At 39.6% G+C, this 20,285-nt stretch overlaps 1 protein-coding gene across 2 annotated transcripts in view; it reads right to left on the reverse strand.

Moving 5' to 3' along the window:
- Window positions 1–13,684: 13,684 nt before the first annotated feature.
- Window positions 13,685–20,285, reverse strand: part of adamts6 (ADAM metallopeptidase with thrombospondin type 1 motif, 6) — a 231,674-nt gene continuing 225,073 nt past the window's right edge. Inside the window, exons 24-25 of one of the 2 annotated variants that reach the window (XM_078397497.1) lie at window positions 19,316–19,472; window positions 13,685–17,331 (exon numbers count right to left, since the gene is read on the reverse strand). In XM_078397497.1, the coding sequence (XP_078253623.1) occupies window positions 17,222–17,331; window positions 19,316–19,472 (267 nt within the window). In that variant the 3' untranslated portion in view covers window positions 13,685–17,221. Of the gene's footprint in view, window positions 17,332–19,315; window positions 19,473–20,285 lie in introns of those variants that run through there. The other variant, XR_013547164.1, reaches the window with a different exon arrangement.

Consider the following 20,285-nt stretch of genomic DNA (forward strand, 5'->3'; position numbering starts at 1 on the left):
GTGTATAATGATATATTTAAATAATAATTTCAGGTGATATACTTCTGGAGCATACACAAGGAAAGTAGCACCCTAAGTAGTAGTCAGCAACAGAGGGACCTCAGCGTACAAGTCCAAAAATCCCTGAAGATAGCAGTACAGATAGATAAAATAGTCAAGAAGGTGAAAAAGATACTTGCCCTCATTGAACATCAGAGCAGGGAGGTTAAGGTACAGTTTTATAAAACATTGGGTAGATTGCAACTGCAGTACTGGGTCTGCAGTTCTGGTCACCACAACACAGGAAGAATGCACTGGAGAGGTTGCAGATGGGATTCACCAGGATGGTTGGTGCCTGGAATGGAGTTTTTCAGTCATGAGGAGAGACAGGATAGGTTGGGTTTACTTTCCCTGGAATGGAGGAGGCCGAGGGAGACCTGCGAAATATTATGAGGATCTAAAATGATTTGACTATGAGTAAGTTGGACTCTGTTCCCAGTGGTCATAGTGACCAAACCATACGATGTTCGATAATTCGACACCTAGGTAGTATCCCTAGGTTGGTAGTAGTTAGTTAGTTAGTATATTTATTGTCACGTGTAACGAGATACAGTGAAATGCTGATTCTGCATTTGATTCATCAGATCATACTCTACATGAATACAATGGATCTTCTTACAGAACAGCCTACAGAGAGTTGCCATGTTGTGGTGCCACCTTGCAACTTCCAAGTCTCTGTTGGACCAATGAAACAAAGAGAGACTTTAATCTCCATTTAATGTTTAGTTAGGTTTAGTTTAATTTAGAGACACAACATAAAAACAGGCCCTTTGGATCACCGAGTCTGTGCCGACCAGCGATCACCTGTACACTAGTTCTATCGTACACACTAGTTACCATCACACTAGGGACAAGTTACAGAAACTAATTAACCTACAAACCACATCTTTGGAATGTGGGAGGAAACTGGAACACCAGGAGAAAATTCACACGGTCACGGGGAGAACGTACAAACTCCGTACAGACAGCACCCGTAGTCAGGATCGAACCTGGGTCTCTGGCGCCGTAAGGCAGCAACTCTACTGCCACTCCAAAGGTGTACAAGTTTGTAGCCTAACTGGCTTGGTAAAATTATGAATTGTCCCTAGTGTGTGTACGATATAGTTTGTGGCAGGGACTTGCTGGGCCGAAGGGCCTGTTTCCACGCCGTATCACTAAACTAAACTAAAAAACTGTGCTGCCCAAGTATAATGTGTCATAATTGACCCATGCATGCTGGATTCTGTCGATAGTTGACTAAAGTAAACCCACATTTCATTTGTCAGTGTCTAACCTCTCATCTGAAATCCCCTGCCTCACAGTATTTATATCAAAATCCAGTCGTTTTTTGCAGATTCTGTTCACTAACATTTATCAGTGCTGTGTGAATATACATTGCCTATGTTAATGCAGCTTAGTAAAATACAGACAATAAAAAGCCTTCTGGTCTCTTGACAAGAAATATTTCAGATGAATTAAATCGATGTTGCAAATTTTTATTTTTTTGTTGTCCTGTTAAGTATTCCTTGTCTTAATGTACGAACTTGACCTCTTAAGAATTACAGATAAAGAGCAAAAATACTTTTAAAATAACCATGATGCCACAAAAATGTCTGAGTGAATTTTTTACTCTCTTCATGAATTTTTGGTATGTAACCTTTAAACCAAGACTGAACTTTGATGGACATCGCCCAGAGTCTTACAACCAAAGTGATTAATGGGTGCCACAAATTGCTGCATTTTCCATTGATTGTGAAAAGAGCAGAACTCCCTTCCACAGAATACATGTGAAACAAACTCTTAATGTATGGATTTGCAGGGGCAAATATTTGTGAATCTTGACACAAATTAAATGAGCATACGTCAATACCCAGTGTCACGGGATGTATGTGTGGAATATTGATGAAGAAATTGCAGTTTGAGTTGGCAGTAATACCAAATAATTAATATATCCAGAACCATTGTATTACTCTAATAGCTAAATCCAAAATACCAACTTCAAGCTACATTAACACAGTTTTATTTCTAAAATCCATTTGATTACCAGTGGGATCCTAATTATTATTGTGGCATTGATATTAATTTGAAAGACTCATGGCTACAGTTATTGTAATTTTCCTCTTGCATTGCAATCCAATCGTGCAAAAAGGAACATTGACTTATACTGTGCTTTTTACCTTTCTCCAATGCTCCACAGTCATTTTTAAATCTGGTGATGCCTTTTGCAATGCATTCATTTCTTGTTTTGTAACAGTGGACCATTCCTACCAAGGATCCAGAAACAGCAAACAAGCTGATTGATCGGATAATGTGCTTTGTTGTGGTTGCTGGAGGCAGGAGTAATGGTCAAGATAACAGAAAACGGAGCTTTTGTCTAAGTAATACTCTGGGATCTTCCGCAGATCGGAAGGTCACCTATAACAGGGGCCTTCGGCATTGTGCTACAATCCATTGTTAGTCACTGATCCAAGACAGCTCGTTACATTGTGAGTATTCCACAAAATAATGCAACCTCCTTTAATATCAGAGCAGAATTTACTCAGCAATTAACATGGAGTGTCCCATGCACTGAAGCATCTGCTCATTATGTGATGATCACACTTTGCAATTAATTTTACCCACCTGTTAATATTATAGTGTACAAAAAGTCAATGTTTTGATTGAATTTTTAGGAAATTCTCCTGAATATATTTTAGAAATAGATCACTTTTCTGACGAGCCGTTCTGCTTCTCCGAATCGAAGAAATAAATAGAATTGACTGTTTTAATATTATTTTTGTGATATGCCTCACTGATTTTTCACATTCATCTCCATCAGATGGTTCTTCTGTTCTCTGCTCCTCTTCTCACGTTTCCATCAGCCCAGTCCTGTTGTCCCCTGGAATAAAGCTTCATTGAGCAATAGTGCATGGAGACATCTCTGCAGTCTCTCACCACGATGCAAACTCCTGGTTGCAAATACTTTATCTCCCCTTCCATTTCCATACTGACCTTTCTGTCCAGGGCCTCCTCCACTGTCAGAGTGAGGCCACAAGCAAATTGAAGGAGCAGCACCTCATATTTCACTTGGGCAGCTTACAACCCAGCAGTATGAATATTGATTTATCTAATTTCAAGTCACCCTTACATTTCCTCTCTCTCTATTCCTCCCCATCCTAGTCGTCCTGCTAGTTTCACTGTTTGTATCCTATACTTCTCCGTGGATTGTCACCTTGTCGTGGTGGAGAAGCTCGTGTGGTCCTGAGAGCGATGCCATCTGGAGCTATGCTCCTGGTAGGGTCACCCATGGCGGTATGGTTGAGGGGGAGGTCCCTGACAAAGAGCAATCCAACCAAGACCTCAACGGTGAAACAGGCAGAGGATGATGGCTGACTTTAGTGGAGCGTCACAACGGCTGGGAAGGCGGATGAAGGCTGCAGTGGGCAGGTGCTATAGATGGGAAGATAGACGCTCCCGCACCCACGAGTCTCGGGCTGATGAGGCTCATCAGCCTGGGAAGGCAGTCCATCTAGGAGAGGGAAACTCTGATCTAAAACCTCCACTGCCTTGTGGCCGTATCCAGTCATGGAAAAGGCTCCAGGAGTAAACCTCAAGAAAAATTTGGAGTCCCTAAGGCAGTTCATCGTTGTCTACAACCTCGATCCTGGCAGCACTTGTAACGGCGCTGGTGCCAAACTGTAACGGCTCTGCTGTTCCTTTGGATCGATCAGCGACGTGGAGAGGGGGGACGTGCTGCATGAGCAACAGCCTGTCCTTCATATGACATCGCCCAGGCTTGCATCCGACCACACATCGACGCTGCTCTGGCCGAGGTTTGGAGCAAGCAGCCAACAACCAGAATGCATCACCCATGGTCAGCCATAACCAAGGGGGGCCTTAACTTAACTTAAATCCCTTCATTATCACTTTCTCCGCAGCCAGCAATGGACCATTGTGGGCTCCTTAGCCAATGGTTGCGGCTCTGATTTGTTCTGCACCTTTTCATACCTCTCGATTCCCTCTCCACTGACTTTTTCTGAAGAAGGGTCTTGACCCGAAACATCACCTACTCGTTTTCTTTCCCGCTGAGTTACTCCAGCATTTTGTGTCTATCTTTGGTGTAAACCTGCATCTGCTGTCCCTTCTTACACATGCAATGCAATGGAAGGGACTCTGCAGGACTGTGCTTATGATTGCAGCATTATGGAGACACTTCACATGTATTACACTGCCCTATCTAGTATTGGCTCTCTAAGAGATGGTGGGTCAATGCTCCAACACTCTACATTGAATCATTGGATTTGTCTATCTATTGTCCATCTATTGCCACTACTGCTTCGCTCATGAGTTTGTTTCATGTCCCTCAACATTAAGAAGGCATGCACATTGTCAATGGCTCCCATTAAAATCCTTATGAACTTATCTGATAACTCTGTTTAATTTAGTTCTATTCAGAATCTTTCTAGGTGGAACAGAAGTCAAGAATCAAGAGTCAAATCAGGAGGATTTAATTGTCATATGTACCGAAACACAACAATTAATTTCTTATTTGCAGCAGCACCACACGTTTTCACAACAGAAGAACAGAAGAAGGGTCTGAAGTTGGGTCTCGACTCAAAACATCACCCATTCCTCTCTCTAGAGATGCTGCCTGCCTCGCTACGTTACTCCAGCATTTTGTGTCTATCTTTGGTTTAAACCAGCATCTTCAGTTCCTTCCTACACAGAAGAATTCATTCAATATGTTGATGTCTCTATGACAGACTAAATTTGCATTACCTCCTTTTCTCAGTACATTTTTAACTTCCACCCAAAACAGTATAAAAATGTTAAAACATAACATTAGTCTGGAATTCTCCAGGCTTTGATAAGGTAACTGCACTAGTTATACAGAGATGTGGAACCCTAAGTAACTTACAAACTATAGAATCAGCCAATATCTGCAAAGAGATTGCACATATTAGAACATTTAACAACGTGTTAATGTAACACTATTAACGACTATTAATTTGGAGTAGCACAGCAGTTGAGTTGTTGCCTCAGCGCCAGAAACCCGGGTTCCATTCTGACTATGATTTTTTCTGTACGGAATTCTCTGTATGGAATTTGCACATTCTCCCCGTGACCTTGTGTGTAGGATAGAACTAGTGTACGAGTGATCTTGGTCGGCACAGACTCGGTGGGCCAAAGGGCCTGTTTGCACGCTATATCTCTAAACTGAAATGAACTCCCCAGGAAGCATTTTTGAAAACGCTTTTTAATCCCTATCTTGACCAGACTTGAAACTCAACCTTTTAAGAAGTGACTGTGAAGATAAGAATTCCATCTGACCTGAGATGATTGTCACTGATTCCGTAAAACTTATCAGCTACATCTGTGCAGAATGCTTTAGATCATTCTATTTTGTCTGGACTTCTTAGCAGACCAAGGAAATGTTTTTTTTTAAACACAGTCTACATGATTAATAGGCAGTTTAAGAAGTTAGGTATGAGATCCTGAACATATGTGAGTGAGCACCAAGAAACAATTAAACACCTGTTTCGAAGAAGGCAAAAGATTTGATCATTTCATTGCAAATAATCCAAAAGGTTGAATTTGTAATATGCTTTCTCCTGCCTTTTGTTACTATGGTGTTTGTGAAATGAATTATGAATGTCATGGATTGCTAGTTTCAACAGTTACAGAAATCATTCATAGCTTTTAGAATTGATTTTGTGTACTGAATGACAGTGGAGATCTTTGAAATAGGTCAATGAAACTAATGGAAGTGTCCAGAAACAGAAAATAAGAAAAGTTAATTGTGCGTCTGAGTCCCATTTTACCTGTATCAGCATTCCAGATTCCATTGTTTCATGTGTTATATATAAATCTATGATTAATTGCTGGAAACGTTTCATTGTATATTAACATAAATGTTAAACGTTTAGCCCACCAAAAACAACAAAGGTATTGGAAGCTTTGAGGTTTTTTTAATGTTTTAAACTGGAAAGTTTTTAAGCCCCTGCCTGATTGAATTGTTGGATCAATGCGCAGTTTAATTTTATTGCCTCTTGTAGTTGAATTATTTCATTTTCAACTGTTTTATTTTAAAATCAAATAATTGATTTAACAAATATTAGCGAATTATCCAATATTTCATGGTCCTTTCCAAAGATAATTAACTATCTCACCTCATCTGCCAGCCAACCCCACCATACCTGGATCCATCTAAACTGAAATAATTGAGGAACCGGCATGTAATTCTATTTTTTTATTTAAGCTGGAACATTAACTTTTCCTGTAGTGGATTCCTATTTCCAACAGTTTAATAAGTACATGGTCTAGTTGGCAGGACTGAGTCAGTATTTTTGGGAAGGTTGGTGACAGTGCAGACTAACTTTGTCTAAAATCAACTACCTGATTTTTATTTTGTTTCAAGCCCTTGACAGCTTTTCTGAATTTGGTCGATTTCCAATAAATGCTGCAAGATTTATAGAAAAATAAATTTCAAACATTTACAATGATTTTATGAAATTTTCAATATGTAAGTTGCATTGATGAAGGGTCTGATTCTCCAGAGATACCGCCCGACCCGCTGCGTTACTCCTGTACTTTGTTTCTATCTTTGCATTAATAGAGCCTTGGTTCATCACAGCTCAGCACTGTTATTTATTTACCAAAATAATCAACATTGTACATGTTAAATATGTACAATGTTAAATATGTCACTTAGAAAGATCAAGCAGTAACTTCAAGGTAACTGGAAATGTGGCTGACTTTCAACGATTCCATATAACAGTCTGAAATGTCATCACCTATTAACTGTTGTTGTTTTATAAGGGAACAACATTTGTATACCGAAAGGTTTAAAGTAACAAATGGTGTAGGTGATAATAAATGAGGTGATTGAGGAGGTAAATCAGATTTTGTTGAATGTAACAACACAGGATTCCAAAGGGCGGAAAAAAAGGCCAAAGCTTTCTAGATTGAGCTTCAAAGAAATCTAATTTCTCATCATTTTAAAGAATGTAAGCACGTAAGAAATAGGAGCAGATGTAGACATTTGGCCCCTTGAACCTGCTCCATCCAAGATCATGACCAATCTTCCACCTCAGCTCTATTTCCCTGAACTATCTCTACATCTTTTGATCCTACAAAAATCCAGAAAATATATTGATCTCAGTAATTGGGATAAAGGCTATGCCTTTTCAGCCCGCCAGAGCAGAAAATTGCAAAGGCTTCAAAAATTCATGTACTCGAGTAAAAAAAATTGTCATCTCAGTCTTGAATGGTTCTACCTCTTATTGTAAGACTATGACTCCTAGCTCCAGACTATGACTTCCAGTTCTAAGGGCTAATGACTTCTAGTCCTATGACTTCACAGTTCTATGTTCTATGACTTCCATTTCCAGTTCTAACAGTGGCACAGCTGGTAGAGCTGCTGCCTCACAGTGCCAGAGACCTGACTTCAATTCCAACTTGGGGTGCTCTGTGCGGAGTTTACACATTCTCCCTGTGACAGTGTGGGTTTCCTCCGGGTGCTCCGAGTTCTTCCCACATCCTAGAGATGTGCAGCTTTGTAGATTATATGGCCTCTGTAACATTGCCCTGGGGTCAAGGAAAGAGCGTTCACGTCGCGGCCCTGTTTCCACCAATCTTTCCACCACTACGCACAAGAAACGCAAGACACCATTGCATGCAGATGCCGTGAAGTGTGTTCAGCTCTGGCTGAACAATTTCTAATCTTGTGATGTGGACTCGATAAGAATAACATTGCCCCAATGTGTAGGGAATGAATCAGAAAATGAGATAACGTAGAACATAGCACATTGAATGGGTGATCCATGTTTGGCGTGGACTCGGTAGGCAGAAGGGCCTGTTTCCATGCGGTATCTTTAAAATAAACTAAAGTAAACTTCCCAACCAAAACAGGCCCTCCTCCTGCAGTAGAGCCACCATCTCAGGAATGAGAGTAGTAAAGCTTCACTGCTTTTTTCTATTGGAACATCTCTTATTTTTAGGCTAGAGATTCTAACTGTTCACAATACTCACCAGTATAATTGCAATGAGAAATCTTTACTCCTATTTGTTCACTGAACCTGCATGGTAGTTTGCAGCAACTGCATACGAAGAATATCAGAGATGGAAGGAACTGCAGATGCTTGAATCTTGAGTAAAACAAAAATCTGGAAGAACTCAACTCAATAACTCTCAGTCTGAAGAAGGGACCCACTCTGAGGTCCATCAAATGTTACCTGTCCATTCCCTCTCAGATGCTGCCTGAGCATCTGAGCTCCTCCAGCACTGTGTGTTTTGTACAAGGAATAATAACTATATATGAGGAGGACAACAATTCCAATCTATCACCGTCTTTATTGAGAACCTACTTTTTTAAACTTCATTTATTCTCTCCAATTCCATTGCCATGGGTTAATCTTGAAGTAAGAACATGAAGGAAGTTCCTTTGCAGGTCATTTGATCATTCTTCACAAGTGCAACGAATTGAAACAGTATGGGTCTGGATTGATACTTTTGTTTTCTTGATAACTGTTGGATTCTTTGCTGCAGCCACTTAATACTATAATTCTTGGAGGAGAGGACCAAATGTCTCCAGATCTAGTCTGTAGGAGCCATTTACGCTTAAATTAGCTACTGTCATTATATTATGGCCATGTTTAAAATTTCTAGTTTTTGTCCTTTTTGCATGCTTGTGGGTGTGATTTGATACGTAATGGGGAGTGTCTACATCTGAGGAGGCTAGAGTATCCACAGAGGTTGGGGGTCAGGTCATTCTCGGAGGATGGAGAGAAAACAGTTTTTTACCACAATCACGACCACACGGTAATGGTCTCGACTGTATTGTTTGAAGAAGAAGCAGTTGATAAGAACGATAAGTTATGAATTACTCTTTTGATTTGTGCTACTTTAATAAAGACCAATTAATCAAACACTGTTTCTTGATTAATTGGTCTTTATTAAAGTAGCACAAATCAAAAGAGTAATTCATAACTTATCGTTCTTCAATTAATCAAGAAACTGTTTGGAAGGTTTGTCCACAGTTGATTTCATCCTTCATCACTTTGCTGATTAACTAGATTAATGGAACAATAACTAGATTTTCCTGTTTTTTATGAACTGGGCACCTCCGAGCCACATTGCCCATTGCTGGGTAAATGCTGGTGGCGCAGTTGTACCAGAACAGCTTGGCTGGTGGAGTGGATATCTGAATCGTGCGTCTGCAGCAATACAGCTGGAGCCTTGTTATCGTCCATGGTTTTTGATGCTTCAGTATGCTCAGCCGCCTCTTCATATCACACCAAACAAATGATAGCAGCTGAAAACTGTTCTGAAGCATTCCTGAGACTGTTAACGATAAGGGGTATCAGTTAGTTTGGAAGAGCTGATAATGGAATTGTTTTGCTCAGAACCGAATTGATTAAGGTGAGATTTCATGGAAGTATTGGAGATACTGTGGGGTTTTCATACAATAATTGTTGGTGAACTGCTTGCACTAGTGAGTGGGTTTGTAAACAGAGAATGCAGACATGAGACCATCAGACAAAAAGCCAGGCGACTGAAAAGAGATTTTATCACAAGATCAGTTGTTATAATATGGGATGCGATGTCTAAAAGGGTTATGGACAAAGATTTGGTGCAGACGCAAATGTACAAGTGAATATCTATGGGATAGGTGGAGAGGAGGAGTGCAACCATCTGGATTATTTTCCACAGACTCAGTGGGCTGAATGTCGTCTTCCGCTGTTGTATGATTTGAAGAGAAGCAGCCTCGTAAGGTAGTCCCTCTTATGTCCTTCATAGTCGGTGTAAAGAATCTTCATTCAGACATAAACAAAATATGTTAGTGGTCATTCCCGATTCTGGTGGTGTGCGCTTTCAAGCTTCTGTTACTTCTGCCTGATGGGAGCGAGGAGAGGAATTAATGACTGGGTTGGGACAGGTCTTTGATTATGTTGGCTGCTTTTCTGAAGCATCATAAAGTGTAGACGTGGTCAATGGTGGGAAATCTGGTCCGTGTGACAGGCTGGGGTACATCTACAACGCTTTGCAATTTCTTGGGGTTGCAGGCAGAGATGTTCCCAAAACAAGCTTTGCTGCATCCTGCCTTCATCAATCTTCTTTGTTACCTCCTCAGAAAACCCAATCATATTTCTGCAAAATGATGGCCCCTGCGCAAAACCCTGTTGAATCTTCCTAATCAGTTCCTGCCTTTCCAAGTGAGCATAGATCCTGAATAGTCCCCAACATTGTGATGTAATGCTCACCAATGTGTACATCTCCAACCTGTACATATCCCTATTGCCCTTTTTGAACAAGAGGCCAACATTAATTATCCAGTGGCGTTCTGGTACCTCACCCATGGCTATTGAAGATGCAACAATCTCCGCCTTTGCTTCCTTTAGCATCCTGGGACATCCCATCTGGCTCTGTGGATTTATTCACCCCAAATGTTCTTCAATATTTCGAGCTTTTTGTTCCCGATACAGATCAACTCATATGAATCAGTGCATAAATGTAGACTGATGAATGTAGACTGATACATCTGTGTACATGATGTACATTGATCATGTATACATTGTGTATATGTATACTTCCTTAATGCTTTATTCTCCACATCCTTCTTCTCCCTGATGGTTAGAGGATCATGCTAACTCTGAAATTACTGCATCTCTTTTAAATGCCTCCCACTATCAGTTGTTGTTTATCCCCCCCCCCCCCATCAACTGCTCCCAGTCTCCAAAAACCTATGCCCTCTAGTTTTAGTCACCCTACCATAAGAAACTGACACTGCCTATCTACCCCGATCGATCTATGCCTCCCATAATCTTACATATCTCACGTCACCCCTCAGCCTCCTTTGCCTCAGCGATAAAAGTCCCAGCTTATCCAAACTCTCCATAAAGCTCAAACCCCTCAATCCAGGCAACATCCTAGTGAATCTTTTCTACGCCGGAACTGCACACAATAGTCAAAGTACGGCCTAACCAACTTTATACAATCGTAAAATGACATTGCGGCTCTTAATCTCAATGCCTTAACAAGTCATATATATTCTTCATTAACTCTGTGTACCTGTGGTGTCACTTTCAGGAACTATGTTCTTATACCCCCTAGATCTCTCTGTTCTTCAACACTCTCCAGGGCTCTGCCGGTTACTGTGTATTATCTTGTCTGGTTTAACTTACCAAAATAGATCACTACCACCCACTGCCTCCTACCACAAAGTTAATATTGTATGCAATTGGCTAGCTCACACCATATCTCATGTGGTCTAACCTTTCAGACCTGCCTGCCATGCAGGATCTTGTCAAAGCCTTGCTTACATTTCAGTGGACAATGTCTATCACCCTGCCTTCATCAATCTTTTTGGTCAAAGAACGCAATCAAATTGGCGAGACATAATTTCCGATGCACAAAGTCATGCTGACTTTCCCTGATCAATCCTTGCCTTTCCAAATACAGATAACTGCAGTTGCTGCCTGGCCTGCTGAATACCTCCTGCATTTCATGTTTTTGTTCAGTTTCAGCATTTGTCGTGTTTTTGGTATCAAGATCGAAATGACCCTGTTTTCGTCTTGTTTCACAAAATGCTGGAGTAACTCAGCGGGTCAGGCAGCATCTCAGGAGAGAAGGAATGGGTGACGTTTCGGGTCGACACCCTTCTTCTCCTTGTGATGTTTTATGAGATGTGATCTCAAATAAGGGTTAGAACCAGCAACATCGTGAAACAGTAATTGTCAATCACAAATTAAATCTGTCTAAGGATCAAAATCCAAACTGTAATCTGACCAGAATTAAGGTCTGAACCTTAATTTAAACGTTAGGGAGGAGAGAAGGGACGATAAATAAATAATGTGCATGAACAGATTCCCCCCATCATAGATGCTTCTTGTTATAGCCAGAAGGGTAGCAGCAGGAGGATGACCCAAAGTGAATAAACGGATAGGAAAAAAAACTGCAGATGCTGGAATAAACCGAAGGTAGACACAAAATGCTGGAGTAACTCAATGGGTCAGGCAGCATCTCGGGAGAGAAGGAATGGGTGACGTTTTGGGTCGAGACCCTTCTTCAGACTGATGTCAGGGGAACGGGTGGGACAAAGATAGGATGTAGTCGGAGACAGGAAGACTAGTGGGAGAACTAGGAAGGGAGAGGGAATAGAGAGGGAAAGCAGGGACTACCTGCTTAGAGAAGTCAATGTTCATACCCCTGGGGTGTAAACTACCCAAGCGAAATATGAGGTGCTGTTCCTCCAATTTGCGCTGGGCCTCACTCTGACAATGGAGAAGGCCCAGGACAGAAAGCTCTCACTAGGGTCTCCTCTATATCCCGCAGCTCCGCTCTTGCTCCCCCTCCCCCCATTCGTAACAAGGATAGAGTCCCCCATGTCCTCACCTTTCACCCCATCAGCCGTCGCATACAACAAATTATCCTCCAACATTTCCGCCACCTCCAACGGGATCCCACTACTGATCACATCTTCCCATCTCCACCCCTTTATGCTTTCCGCAGACACCATTCCCTTCGTAACGCCCTGGTCCACTCGTCCCTTTCCACCCAGACCTCCCCCTTCCCAGGTACTTTCCCCTGTAACTGCAGTAGATGCAACATCTGTGCCTTTACCTCCCTCCTCGACTCCATCCAAGGACCCAAACACTCTTTCCAGGTGAAGCAGAAGTTCACCTGCGCCTCCTCCAACCTCATCTATTGTATCCGCTGTTCCAGATGTCAACTTCTCGACATCGACGAGACCAAGCGCAGGCTTGGCAATTGTTTTGCTCAACACCTCCACTCAGTCTGCCTTAACCAACCTGATCTCCCGGTGGCTCAGCACTTCAACTCCCCCTCCCACTCCCAATCTGACCTTTCTGTCCTGGGCCTCCTCCATTGTCAGAATGAGGCCCAGTGCAATTGGAGGAACAGCACCTCATATTTCGCTTGGGTAGTTTACACCCCAGGGATATGAACATTGACTTCTCTAACTTCAAGTAGTCCCTGCTTTCCCTCTCTATCCCCCCCCTTCCCAGTTCTCTCACTTGTCTTCCTATCTCCGACTACATCCTATTTTTGTCTCAACCCCTCCCCTGACATCAGTGTGAAGAATTGTCTCGACCCGAAACATCACCCATTCCTTCTCTCCCGAGATGCTGCCCGATCCGTTGACTTACTTCAGCATTTTGTTTCCATCAAAGTGAATAAACCATCACTGGAGTGAAGACCAGACATGAAAGAACTCTAGGCAATCTCCTAGTTTATCTTTTGTTAAACCAATGCACAAAATCCATTGTTGACATTTGCTTGCACTCCTTTTGATTTCAGTTTCATTGATGTGGTGTGGTGGTATTCAAAACAAACATTGTGCTGACTTTAAGGTTCTGTCTTACGCTTGGCTTTAACCATATATCACAATACCACAGTCAAATGTTCCTCAGGCCAACAGAAGATGTTTAAAAGCCAGTTGTTAGTATTCCAATGGTGTGTGACTAATGATAATCATTATAGGGAATTAAGTAAGTATAGATTTATAGGACTTTTATTCGGTGAAAGAAGAGTGTATTGTTGCAAATAAGCAAGATGGCAGTAAATCAAAATCATTTTCTTATACAGCGGAAGAACTTAGGTCTTACGCTAATTGAAACTGTTTTATTTCTTCAGTTGAACGAGCGATATGTGATGTAAATGTTCCAGCTCCAATAGCAGCACCTTAACAAATTATCGTTGACACTACATCATTTAGAGGAAAATGTCAACTGAGAAACAGCTTTTGCAACCATTTAGTTTACAGATGGTAACATGTACAGAGCCACCATATGTGGCAGAAGGTCAGGAATAGTTTTCAACAGGATCATATAAGATCAGGAATCTAGCTGCTTTTAACATGACTTTGCAAATAAAGTCTAGTTATAGAGTTGCTTCAAGACATATACATATCGACTATACATCTGCATTACAAAGTTATATCACTCAGCAGATGTTTTATATAATTAATCCATCAAATAAACAACAGGGTAACAAGATTTTTTTACTATGTTTAGAAGCTGCACTTTTATTGTTTTAAATTACCTAAGAAAAAACAGTCCTGTGTCACAAATACGGAACACCATTTCACTGCATTTAGCATTAACTTTCTATATACGTAGTGAAATGAATGGAGAACAAGTGTCATGAAACATGGCAATAAATTAGCATATAATTTACAAAAAAGGAAATATTTAATAACAGTGTACCACATTAATACTGAATGTAAAATATAAGCAACTAATCACAATAATACAATGCTAGTTCCATTCTGGATAAGGATATTTATGTGACATTCAGTGATTAATACAGTCCATAATTAAATGTACCGCTCCATGAAGTATGCACCTTGGGGGTATTTCTGTGAACAAGCCCTTTCTTAGTCTGAATGAGCAGATGCTGATAATACTGCAGTGTGTGCCTTGGGCTCTTCATTGTACTGGCTACAATGTACTGTTCTTCTCAGTATGGCAGGCCTGTCAAACTTCTTTACAGCTTGCACGATTAACTCTTATCAGCTTGAAAACTACAGAAAGGATTCAGCTTTTGATAGTAAGGTGGCTACACAGTAGCAGCAGCAAAAAAACTGTGCTATTTGAACACTTTCTGGTCCAATTTTGGTTCTGTTTATTTGGGTCCCATTTATAAATTTCTCTTCCTCTTAGTTTCTTTTTTTAAATGCATCCTGTTCCCTTTAATAATGTTATCCAAATTCCTTGAGGGAGTTGCATTAATTCCACTGTCAGTGCTGTCCTATAGTGTAGATAATACATTCAACTCCCTGGTTATATAGCACCAGTACCACAAGACAAAATAAAAAACCAATCCATGGAAACAAGTCTCTGCAATGTTAATACCTAAGTTGAGGTAAAGTGGAGATCTTTAAGCATAGTTCCTTGTTGAAATGAAACATTTACTGATTAACACACTTCATGCCCTGGAGTACTAAGCACTGATTCTTGGGATTGTCATAGCAACACTTTTCCCTTTATGAAGCTCAGATTTCTCAAGGCAGAAAACAGCACCAAGGTAAACTGATTAGTAAATTCAAAAGGATGTCCAATATATGGAACTAGTTTGTTAAGCAAGCCCAGTGATAGGCATTTGAACAAGCACCATGTTGACCTGGCCAGTTGTATTGTGAAAGAAAGCAGTTTAAAAATACTGTCGAGAGGTAGTAGATGACAGACAAGATTTTCATGTTTATAAAATTGAGTGTACGGCACATCATCCTATATAGATTGTCAAAAATTATGTTGTTCTGCATTTATATCTGAAAGGTTTTCTCGTACCTATGACTTCATAAACAAACATGCAAAATAACAATTTCCTGGTGCAGGCTGCCCTCAGAGGAAATTGCCAGCTTGTACATTTTTGTATAACAAATCACATCCTTGCTGATTAAATATTTTAGCTGATGTATAATTAGCTAGTTAATTTTCTTTATTAAAAAAAAATCAAATTTTTCACAAAAATGACTTTAAAATAATTCCTTTGAAATGAAAATAAATGTACTCTACTAAACATTTGTTTCATTCAAAAACTACAGAATCTCACTTAACTGATGAAAAGTGCCCTGTTTTGCATGTTAATGGATTTTGTACACAATGATTTACAAATATTCTCACTTAAGATAGCTTCATTGCACTAGTCAAAAGAGGCACAGTTCAAAACAAATGCACATTCATTAAAGTACTTGCTGCAATTTGCAAGTGTTCAAGTACTGTAGTAATACGAACAAGTATCCTCTTTTATCATCTCCATATTGAGTCTTTAATCAAGCTAGGCCACTTATCTTGCAAGCACTGGGCTTTGGAATCATTTATGTTTTTTTTACCTTTAGTGTACAAATACTATGTGGTTTCACATTTAAATATTATTCAGGTGAACAATACATTGTCAAATCTAAACTTAATGTATTGCTAATATTCCTGCTGAGAGTAGTGCGACTAAATATTCTAACATTTATATTTTCTCTTTCTCAAATATTCTTTGGCTGCATTTATCTTGATAGCAGCACAAAATGATTTTGAAACAGGTGTTTCCCCTTTTGAAAGAGAAAAGCATCCAGTGATTTTTGTCCTTTTTTATTACAAGCATTCTTGAAAGGTGTGCCTCGTTTCAAAGTGGATAGTCTGTCCGTGCATTACATGGTAGTCACATCCAGAACTGCTTGAACAGAGCCTGCTTTAGGCAACTTGGTGCCCGTGTGGTCAAAGTCACTCCAAAACCAGTGGTGTAAGCAAGGGTAGTTGGAGCAGTACATTTCAGGCTCTGGCCATTTTTATTTATATTGGGAGTGCAGCAGTTTAGTGCATGATCTCTGCATTCGCTTACTTCACAATGGTAAAAGAAACATCCATGCTTCAATCAATATGTTTTAAAAAATGGCAAATTGAAAGGTGTTAATATTATTTAGTACATGATTTAATTTGAACTTTCAAATCTGGTTGGCAGCAAGAAACCTTCATCGATTTGGATGCATTCCTGCATCCTTTCTTCTAGAATAATGCTTCAATTATCTTTCATTTATTAAATGGAGTAATTCTGACTGACATATCCAGTGTTGGGGTATTATTTTTTTTCTAAACCACATAGCCTTGAAAATTGGAATTTTGGTGGAAAGAAGTAGAAATGTAGCACCATGTAGAGAAGAAATGTGTTCCATTTTTGGTTTTATTTAAAAAATAACTTATCTGTTGATACTATAAAACTTCTTTTGGTCACTGTTGTGAGAGATAAATAATTGTAATTGTTCCTAAAGTGTGTTGAAATCATATCTGTCCATTTTTATTCAGCTAGGCAAGCTCAGATAATTATTATTTTCTGCCTTATCAGCCTTTGAACATATACAAACTGTTCTCTTTTATTTAGGTCCAATATATATTACATTAACTTTCTGGTCCCTGGAGATGAACCAACTATTCAATTTGTTCAAGTGAACGTGCGTGTCCTGAACAGCTGAGTGATTTTCATGTTGCTGAGCAGAAAACTTAGAACTGGCATCTCCTCCGCTCTGTGTCCAGCACCTTAGTAAAAAAAAATCCCACTTCACAGAAGTTAAAATAACAGCAAATTATTGTCAGCTGAAGCTGACCAGTGGTTACCATTTCCACAGGGTAGAGTTTGTGGGACATCAAATCCCGTTCTTTGTTGAATTCAGGGCAGGCACGTTTTCCGTGATAGATTTAACGAGGCTTGCTTTGGGTCAGTGTCCTTGGCAGGTCTTACAGCACATTTGTCTAAAGTACGCCCTGCTACAGAACTTGAACTTCAGCACCAGTGGGCAGTAAGCCACTTTGTTCACATCTTTGCATTCTGTGGGTAAATGAATTGACAGCATTGAGTGCAGCTACAAAATTAATACATTTCCAAGATGTACATGCCCCTACCAGAAACATCCCACATCCTACAAATGGATTAATTCATCCTTTAATGAATGTGTGCAATTTTTCTGTGTTTTTATTTTTTATTGCAGTGCAGAAACCATTTACTCTTTTTTTAGAAAATAAATCTTTCTTGCTTTTTCACTTGGTACACATATGGATGAATTCCCCAGACTTGTACTGTGTGCGGAGTTGACTTTAAGGAAGCACAGGTCAGAGATGGGTTTAAAACATTTGAGTTCTGTCTCTCGGAATCATGGTTCCGTCAAGTTCAAATCTTCACTGGCATTTATTCTATAACTTTTTGTTACAAAAACTTCTGGTTGGTCATAGACAGAAGCTTTATATTATGGGTTCCAAAAATCTGTCAAATATGTTTTTTTTAAAATATGATATTTGGCTTACTACAACCATATTGAAAACACATTAAAATTTCACCATTCGTAAAAATACAACATCAACTGTAAAACAACATTAAAATGAACTTGTTGCTGATAAAATTATTATTTAATCACTATGGTGAAGGATCCTCTTCAAAAGATTAATTGGTATTTTTCTTTTACATACTGACTACATGATTGCTTATTTTCAGCAGTCCAGTTTTTACTTTAGATTTATTATGGGCATACTTTACCTTTGCTTAATAATTTACTTTTGCAAAATGTACAATAACCATGTGTCTAAAGTTGTCTGTGAAACTTGCCGATCCATTGGTTAATATAATACATCGTCTGGAATCAATGAATCATGAGGAATATCCATGTCTTGACTTACAGATGTGGAATACACCAAGGATATACATTACGGTCAAAACAATAAATACTAAATGGCGAAGTACTTGCAGCTACTGTGAGAGGTGCATTAACACGCTACATAAACTACAAAGGAACTTGAAACTGCATGAAAAATGATTAAAATGCCATTTTGGTTCAGGTTTCGGATGACCTTGGACTGTCTGGATCCTGCAGCCACATATGTGCTTTAAAATAAATGGTACAGAACTCCAGCAGTGGTTGGACTATTGGTGTTTGTACTACAGTATAGTCTCAACAGTAAATGTAACATTACACTTAAAAGAAGCAATCCTTCAGAGCCTGGTTTAAAAAAATACAGTAATTCAAAAGTACAACTCAAGAACTCAAACAGATGCTGAGTTCAACGTCTTTTATTGGTATAAACGTTCACAATTGGTTAAAATTGTTATGCTAAACGCTGCCTCGCTTCTGTCATCAATTGAGAAAACATAGATATTTCCACCAAATGTTTTCAAAAACTGATTTATTGCAATAAACTGATTTTGACTGTTTGCAAATGCTTGATATGCTCCAAAACCAAGCACCATATCTAACACTAAGCAAAGAGTGTAGAAGAAGCTTTGGCTAATTCCTCAAAATGGGAACAGTGCACCAGTTCAGATTGTTAAAGAGCAATCTTGCATGAAGTTAGGCTGGCAGCAACATTATTTTTCGTACTCCCTGTTGAAATCTGGGTGTTATTTATATTGGGAAATGATCCATCAAAACTGTATGTCATCAAATTAAATTATTGAATAGACTGACCTTTATCAGTACATTAAACTAACTTTTGCCATTTGTAATAAAAAGCTTACGTCAAAGGACATAAATCTGTTGCTTATTTACAAATTACTACGTCAGAATGATTCTTTTGAAATACCAAGTAGGAAAAGCCCAATGTATGCAAATTCCATAGCTTTAACTTGACAGAAATGTCTTTGGCATTATTAACAGACCCAATGGCTCAAACTGCAAGCAGTGTATCACACTAGAGCAATTTAGAAACGACAGTGTCAGAGAACATGTCTACTGACATTTTTCAAACAGTTCAAATTCTAGAGATCCTTGAAGAAGCAGCCCTGAAATGTGCCCCACTCAAGCTGTGTATTTTTAAGCACCTACCTTCTGCATTGGCGACAGGAGCAGCATCACATTTACTCTCACACTGCTGCATTGAGGGTGGTCGAAGGGTTTCAGGACACTCAGTAGATGACTGGCCAGTATATGAAAGACATTGCACTGTCCTCATTTGCTGGCCAAGACCACACTGTGCAGAACACTGCAATAAAAAAATAAAGAACAAAAATACATGTTAAAGGCTGTCTTGCTAGTCACTTATTCCAGCCTGTTCATAATTTGCAGTAGCAGAATAAGGCCCTTCGGCCTATCAAGTCTACTCAGTCATTCAATCATGGCTGGTCTATCTTTCCCTCTCAACCCCATTCTCCATCTTTACCCCCATAACCCCTGACACCCTTACTAATCAGGAATCTGTCTATCTGTTCTTGTCCCATGGTTCATATTTCTTCCAAAGTCAATTTCATTTTAACCCATTATTCATTTTTTCCCAATCTAAAGCCAATCTGACGTCCTCCAACCCTTTCACAGTTACCAGTTTAGGCTCCTAGCTGGTTTATTTCCACTATGGATCTCCTATACTGGGTTTCTTGCCATTTCTGCCTTTCATTCATTTCCTACTTTCTCCACTTTTAATAAATCGTCTGTGATTCACAAACCTTCACCGTTGCCCTCAGCAGGCACCACCTGCACGATTGATATTCTCTCTCTCTCTCGGTCTCAACCCTAAAACTGCCTTTATTCTCTCTACCCCTCTCCCAGTTCTGCAACTTAAAACATGATTTCTTTCTCAAACCCAATGAAGGATCATTCACTGAAAATGCTTCCTTCAAATGATGCCTCTGGCCCTGTAGAGTGTTTCTAGCATTTTCTGTTTTATCCCAGATTTCCAGCAGCTGCACTATTTTTGCTTTTCAATGCATATTAAATCTTAACATTCATCCACAACAAGTAGATAATAAAACATGCTCAACTTCAAAATGTTATGGCTGTAGTTCTGCAAGGTCACCTTGGA

Source organism: Rhinoraja longicauda, chromosome 1 (genome assembly GCF_053455715.1).
Source record: "Rhinoraja longicauda isolate Sanriku21f chromosome 1, sRhiLon1.1, whole genome shotgun sequence".
Lineage (NCBI taxonomy): Eukaryota > Metazoa > Chordata > Chondrichthyes > Rajiformes > Arhynchobatidae > Rhinoraja > Rhinoraja longicauda.